The sequence below is a fragment of the Alosa alosa genome, chromosome 1 (assembly GCF_017589495.1).
Source record: "Alosa alosa isolate M-15738 ecotype Scorff River chromosome 1, AALO_Geno_1.1, whole genome shotgun sequence".
Taxonomy (NCBI): domain Eukaryota; kingdom Metazoa; phylum Chordata; class Actinopteri; order Clupeiformes; family Clupeidae; genus Alosa; species Alosa alosa.
This window is the reverse complement of record NC_063189.1, coordinates 20564655-20572112: the sequence shown is the minus strand read 5'-3', so window position 1 is coordinate 20572112 and position 7458 is coordinate 20564655. Positions and strand designations below refer to the sequence as shown.

The window sequence follows — 7458 nt, the reverse complement described above, 5'->3', positions numbered from 1 at the left end:
ACTTCCCCACTAATACAAACCATCAACCAACAAAATGCCAATTAAATGACAAGCTGCTGATGGTAAATGGCCAGTCAGATGGGCAGCAATCCCAAGGTTGAAATGTCAATGCAACCACAGTTGTGGTGTCCCAACAGCTCCTGTTACGCGTCATGATGCTAGGCGATCCCCAGTATCCCGGGGACCCGGTACCACCTCGCCGTTATTAGTGGGGACACGAGAGAGAGAGAGAGAGAGAGAGAGAGAGAGAGAGAGAGAGAGAGAGAGAGAGAGAGAGAGAGAGAGAGAGAGAGAGAGAGAGAGAGAGAGACCTGGCTCTACCTCTGCCGCCTGACCTTCATGGCTCTGTAGTGACGAGCACTGGTTTGCCCTTATCCTACGTGTGTTTCAATCACTGCTGACTTAGCACATCTGTTCCGTTACCACCGGAGACAACAGACAAGTGTTCTTATTACGTATTCTTATACAGGGAAAATGTTCTGGAACCATTTAGACTTGCAGGTGCCTGGTGTACGTGTCTGCATGTGTATGTGTATGTGTGTGGTAGTGCAACTTATGGCCACCGCTGGCCCAAGTGGATAGAGCCTTCTCCAGAGTGTCAGAGAACACACACACACACACACACACACACACACACACACGGACGCACACACACACACAAAAAGAAAATGCTGGAGAAAGTGCAAACCTAAGTGACCTTGGACTGAAAACACACACACACACATCTGTCCATTCAGAGAAAGGAAAAAGTCAGTCTCTACTGTCTGCTGCACAGAGACATCCCAGACAGCATCACACACACACAGAGAAACAGAGGGTTGAAGAAGAGATTGCTCAAAAAAAAAAGGAGGAAGAGCGAAGGAGAGAAGCAAAAGTAAGACACAGGTGTCTTTCCCCACAACCTCCAAAAACAGAAAAACAAAACAAATTATTTGTAAAAAGCTCCATGTTCTAGGAAAGAATAGATGTGTACACGTGTGCAGTCTCTGATGAAACACAGGAGTCGATCATAATAGAATCGTTATTATTATCACCATCTTATTACTATCATTATTATTATTATTAATAATTCAATCAGTATAGTGTCATATCTAATGCGGGAGTCAGAGTGGGCGGCCGGGCAGAGAGAGGGGGTGACCAATGCCTCCCCGCTACACAGCCAGTCTCTCTCGGTGGGGTCACGACCTCTAGAAAGTCCCGAGCAGGAACAGGAAGATTTTGCTTTCCAATGATTGGTTGGTTTGTTTCTGTGGGGCTGTTTGTTGTTTGTTGGTATGTGTGTATGTTTGTTTGTTCTGGTGGCTGTGGGCCGTGCAGGCCCAGGGGCTGGGGCTGGGGGTAGGGGTACGATGTGGGAGGGAGTGAAGCAGGGCAGGGCGGCATTAGGAAAAGATGCGGATGCACTGTGTGGCAGGCGTGTGGCACTTGGGGCACTCGGGTTCCTGCGACTGGCAGATCTGGCCAGCACAGTCCATGCAGAAGAGGTTGTGGCCACAGGGCACCAGCGCCGCAGTCACCTCGCTCTCGAAGCACACGCAGCAATCTCTGCTGCCCGCTCCTGCTGCGCCGGCCGCCATCACCAGCCCCGCTGCCCCGACGCCGACCACGCTGCCAGCGCTCTTCAGTCGGCCCAACATGCCCGCCACAGGAAGACCCACGCCGCTGCCGCCGCCCTCCGAGTCGGTCGGGGAGCCGCCGGGCAGCGAGGATGCCGAACAGGACGAGTAGCCGGTGGAGCTGGACGATCCCGAGCTGGAACTGGACCCTCCGCCGCCACCGCTGCAGGATGAGAAGGAGGCCACGCCCACGCCGCCCGTCTGCAGCCAGGCCAGAGTGCTGAGGGGGTCCGACTGGGCCCGGCGGGCGAGCGGGTGGTCCAGGAGCCCAGCCGCCTCGCTGCTGCTACCCACGGCAACGGGCAGTGTAGGGGAGAGCCGAGGGGTCAGCACGCCGCCACTCAGACCGCTGCTGTTCCGTCGCAAGGGCTGCGGGTGCGACGCTGGGCCGCCAGAAGAGGGCGCTGCCGCCACAGACGGCCCTCCGTTTCCTCCACCGCCTGCCACCCCCTGCTGCTGCGGCTTCCCGCCATTCACAAACGGCGCCCAGATGTTGGCGGCGCTGAACTCAAAGGCCAGGTCATCGGCAGCACCGGGAGGCCCGGTGAGGCCCGTCGGGTCGGAACCGAAGGAGAAGCCGCCGCCTCCACTGCTGCCGGTGCTAAAGGGGCTGGTGGGGCTCCCGCCGTCAGTGGCGCGTCGTGTCGGGGGGTAGGCGTCCAGCCCCATGCCTCCGTTGTGATAGGCCGAAGGCTTGCGTGAGGAGGGAGCTGAGGAGAGGGGGAGTGGTGGGGGCGGGGGCGGGGGAGGAGGAGGGGATCCTGAGGCTGAGGACGAGTGGGCGTGGTGGGGGTGGGCGTGAGGGGGTGAGGGTGAGGATGGTGGTGGTGGTGGGTGGCACGAGACCAGAGCGCTCCTCCGAGCCCCCCGGCTCCCCCGGCCAGCGCGGCCCCCAGACCCTCCAGGCTGACGTCTGTGCCGTTGCTGTGGAAGTCGTTGTCGGCCTGCAGGTCGACGAAGGCGCCCGTGCGCAGCGTGATGTGCGTCTCAATCTCCTCACGTGCCCGGTCCACATTCTCTGGCATGCCAGTGACCTCAAACACAGGGTCCTTCTCGCGGCTCGGCGTCACGATGTACGTGTGCGTCTGCTGTTGGATTCGCTTGATGGTGGCTCCCTTGGGCCCCACCACCAGACCCACCACGCGGTACGGCACCCGCACCTGGATGGTGGTTTGGCCAGGCAGGTTGGGGGGGCCGGGGAGAGGGCCTCCGGTGCCGCTCGCCCCGGGGCCCTGTCCGGCTCCAGCCTTGCAGCGTGAGGCGCGGATCATGGAGAAGTGCTCGGCGGCCGAGATGATCTCACGCTTGGCCATCTCGACGTCCTCGCGTCTGCCCGTCACTATGAACACAGGCTCCTCCCCGCGCACTGGAGTCTTGATGTATGTGTTGGTCTTGGCGCGCAGGGCCTTGATCTTACAGCCTGCGCAGATCAACAAGAAAAGGAGAGAGAGAGGACAAAGGGAAAGGGACAAAGAGAGAGAAAGGGATGAAAGAGAGAAAAACAGGAGGAGAGGCAGGAATGAGAGGTCAGGGCAAGGGGGGTGGGAGAGGGAGGGGAAAAAGGTGTTAAACGCAAAAAAGTGACAAGTGGAAAGATACGGGATGAACAAGAGGAGATAGGAAGACAATAGAAGAGGAAGAAAACAAGCAAAAGAACAGAAGAAAAAAGAAACGAAAAGAATTCATGTTATTTATTTGATCTCATCATTAAGTGGTCTCATCTGACCAGTAAACATGCTACTCTAATGAATTGCTCTGAATGCTTTTGGGGCACCGGCTGCAGGCCGGAGAGCAGCGTCTCCACCGGGAGACTGACTGGGCGGTGTCATGTGCATATTAAAGAGGACGCATATGAAAACAGAGTTACATAACCGGGATGAGAGGCGGGGGTCTAACGGCATATTCGCATCAGACACGACTAACCGTATGGCCGTTTCGAATGACAAACACCGTACATGCTATGTGCAATGTCTACGGATTTTCTCCACCAAAACAGTTAAAATGCTATTTTTATTTTGTCGGGGACGCTTAAAACACGCTATGGCGATGCGCCGGTTTTAGATGCTGTTCCTTTAAGTGTGGACGACGGACTAGACGCAGCCAATGAAGAGCGCCGTGTGTGATGTCATTATGGGAGGCAGCATGGCTGTTTCAAACAAAGAGAACAATGCCATTGCCTCCGCCGTAGCGCGCTAGGCGCGCCAAACACACTTCATGCAGGTCGATATCTGTCGGGAGAAATTGGGGGGCTTTGTCTGGGGGGAAAAATGTACAGCCGGTGGTATTATTTCATTACACCCGAGCAGGCCAGCGCAAACACTGCCCCGGCGCGGAGCAATGCGGCCCTCTCCCTTGCCTACATCTCTAGAGCGCGGAGGACAATAACAACAAAACATCGTCCAAAATAAAACTTTGAACTTGGACGACCAGCCACGCGGTGACTATTCGCGGCAATCACAACAACGGTTGAAGTAATGTGTGGCGTGAAAAGAAATCGGTCGATACGTTTCTTTTGTTTGGAGCCAGGGTGCTAGACAAGTCCAGACTCCCGACAAGCTGCTGCTTTGTCCGACCCGACCGCCCCCCTCCCCGACTACTCCTCCCCTCCCCCTCACTCTCCGAAGTACCCACAAGCAAGCACGGCTAGCTAGCTAGATTACTGCTGTGGCCAACATTTATCAGTAAGGTTTTAACACCACAAATCACCCGCTAACGACTGTTTTCCCAAAGCCGTCAACGAACACACACAACCACTGGCGCTGCATCCCCTGCAGTTAGCATCACTACTAGCTAACGTCACCTTAAAGGCTCACTTCAGATAAACACTTCCTAGGCCACGATGCAAAAAGTTCCGAACAATGCAAACAAAGAACGGCGCTCACGTTGGCCAAAGCAAGCTGCACGAATCAACTGACAGATGTTGTGCTTCATTATAATTGGGGTCTTGAAAAAATGTTATTTCAGTAAACTATTGTCAAATTAAAGAAAACCTCAAAAACAGTAAACATACCTTGTCTCCCAACTATTTCTGCGACGTGTTCCGAACTAGGCACAGGTACACATTCAGTCATGTTGACGCTCCTCTTTCGGCTCAGCACGGAGCTTTGTTCCCCGAGAATGGGATGGGAGTGCGGGCCGGCCATGTGGTATCCGCCTGTGCCATAGTACTCCGGGGACGGGGAGCAGGACGTCGGGGACTCCCGTGAGCCGCCTGGGTGTTCCAGCATCTGTAGGTCCACATATCCGCCTCCAACGCCGTTGACGTTACACGTCTCCCCCACCGAGCCCGGAGTGTCGTCTAGAGATTCCACCATCCCGCCGCCGCGGTCGACCTTCTCCATAGCCATAAGCGAGAGCTGGTCGAGAGCATACCGGAGCACCTCCTGATGGTCCTCCTCCCGGGACTCTTGGTCGGTTTCTCTCGATAAAGTGACCCCGTTCTGCTGCGGACTGCTCACTACCATTTCGTGATCCATGATATCGGGATGAAACAGGGGGCTAGGCATAGTCCCCGTATTTGTACATCAGACTTCAGGAGACGAATTAAGTAGACGTTCAGCTCCTTCTGGTGGACAAATAAACAACGAGTTAACGTTAGGTGTTGTCCCACAAAAAAGTGAACGAATGTCAAAATGAACTAAACAAGTCGTTGGCCGGCTATGCATCAAGAGGTACAAATAACATTTGCTCTTGAAGCCACAGCTTCTTCACGGTCTTCACTTTGGGTCCCTCCTCTCTCTCCTTGCTTTGTCTGTCTGGTTCTTTCTTCAGACTACTGGTTGTTGGTGTGGGGCTAGTTTAGTTTTAATGTATATCATTGTCGCATGATAATCATTACTGTAAGAATCTTTCCAATAATAGTGAACTAGAAATGTCAATAGTTAATTGTCTGATATGTTGCATCATTAGCAGAAAGTCGCGCTCAGAACGAAGTGTTTATTGTCTTTAGGACACAGTAATTTGTTGTTAGCCAAGTAGCTAACATTACATGGTTAGTCACGTTGTCGCCGCCTTTGTTTGTGGATAACAGCTAGCCCGCTAACGTTAGTCATTGTCGAGCAAAATAACAAATAAACACAGTGTAGGTGTGAAACAGAATGTACTCGAGACAACACAGAACTTTGACTTACTTTGTCTCTTGGCCACCTCCTGTAGTTTATCTTGGTCCTTTCTTCTGATTCTGAAGGAATGATGAGTGTGGCAAGCAGTTGGCTAACGCTAGCAGGCTTGCTAATTTGGGGGCGTTGGAGAAATTATTTTAAAAGCATATGAGGAGGGACAGGGGTTCAGCTCGTGCTGAATTCCGATGTTTTATCTTCCCATCACCCAATCTACTGTTCCGGTGACTTTCTTCACATTTCCGTGCAGATGTGTCCCGAAAAAACAAGAAGTATGTCTCGCCTCTTTCTCCTGTTCCCTGGTCCGACGCCTTTGTCTCGCCAGGCGCACGCCGTTCTGCTGCCCGTCTCTCGCACACAGCACTGACGTCAGCCGCGACACAACAATGGGTTCAAAGGCCACGCAACACGGCGCGCATCCTAACTAACACGCTGTCGCGCTGCTGGAGCTTTGCAAATAAGCAACATACTTTTTTATTTTTTTTATTTACTGGTTAATATTTTATCTAGATTGTTTTTGTGCGCAGATTACTGCTTGAACTCATACACACGTCGGATGTTGTGAGCATGCGGCTTAGGGTCCACCTCACAGTCGAGTCATTCTCCTTCAGTGGTTGGATAATGCATTGGGGTAAAATCAAGGCCAGAGAGGATAAGCTGGGTGTGTTCTCTCACATAGAGATCTGTTCCAGACATAAAGCTGACCTCATATCTAGATGAGTATCATTTAAGGGCATATAAGCAGTGCAGAAACACATAATGCCTCCAATTAGCACACACAATTATATTAATCCACTATTATTCTAATATAGATTCTATATATTTCAATTTCAATTTAATTGTACTTATAGAGCGCGAACACATTACACGTCTCATGGCGCTTTACAAAGTGTTAGACAATCAGAGAAAAGAAAAGAAGACCCATGGGTAACGGGTTAATATCATCGTACATATACAGAAAACAGTTAGGAAAAGAGTTTCCTTTCTGTCAGAAACAGCGTAGAATGCATTGCACTAGTCAAATGTTCTCACATTTTTACAGGCATTATCAAACACACAGTAGACTCAAAGATGTTTTCTATACCCAAAAGTGTCTTTATTTTTCTGTTTTTATACAAAACCTTGCCATTTGTTTCTGCTACTGAAAGCTTAAGAAAAATAATCTACATAATAGCTCCATATGTAGGGTTTAAAGCAGAACAGACAAGTGAAAAAGTTTAGAGCACCCATTTGCAAAGGCTCATACACACACTGTACTCAGAAGCATAACAATGGTCTGACGTATTACTATAGAATAAAAACAACATTTGCATTCATAACCCCTTGCAATAATAATAGTAATAAATCATAAGTTGGTTGTGTATGTAATGCAAAATAAAAAGAATAGGTGAATCACCATGACGATTCATAATCTCCATTAAGACAGATCTAAAAATCAGTCGTGCTAAATACCTACATCTGGCCTCACCATACAAACACACAGAACTATCCAGATAGGATGTTTAAGGAGGAGGTTAAGTACATTTTATTAACCTTTTATAATCTGTCAGTGATTTATGTCTTCTGTGCCCAATGTTCAAGGGCAACCGTAGGTAAGGATAGTACACCGCAAGCCATACGTTAATTACTTTATGTCCAGATTATCCAGCGAGTATACTGAGAAAAGGAGGACATGTCATTGATAAAAAGCATATGGGGTGGGGTGGAGGTGGGGGTCATGACAG

The 7458-nt window shown here is 50.9% G+C and overlaps 1 protein-coding gene across 1 annotated transcript; it reads right to left on the bottom strand.

Annotated features, from left to right (window-relative positions):
- Positions 1 to 239: 239 nt before the first annotated feature.
- On the bottom strand, positions 240 to 6083 carry LOC125302122 (RNA-binding protein MEX3B-like). The gene is made up of 4 exons (XM_048255143.1): positions 5747 to 6083; positions 4627 to 5181; positions 2440 to 3036; positions 240 to 2380 (listed from the first exon to the last, which is right to left on the bottom strand). The coding sequence occupies exons 2-4, from the start codon at positions 5120 to 5122 to the stop codon at positions 1383 to 1385; spliced, it is 2091 nt and encodes a 696-aa protein (XP_048111100.1). The 5' UTR covers positions 5123 to 5181; positions 5747 to 6083; the 3' UTR covers positions 240 to 1382.
- Positions 6084 to 7458: the final 1375 nt, after the last annotated feature.

Excerpts from the sequence above, each read along its gene's own strand:
- LOC125302122 (XM_048255143.1), bottom strand. The coding sequence starts at position 5,122 with ATGCCTAGCCCCCTGTTTCATCCCGATATCATGGATCACGAAATGGTA. Across the intron at positions 3,037-4,626 it reads AGAAATAGTTGGGAGACAAG|GCTGTAAGATCAAGGCCCTG; the intron begins GTATGTTTACTG and ends TGATCTGCGCAG. Across the intron at positions 2,381-2,439 it reads TCGTGCCACCCACCACCACC|CAGGATCCCCTCCTCCTCCC; the intron begins ACCATCCTCACC and ends CGTCCTCAGCCT.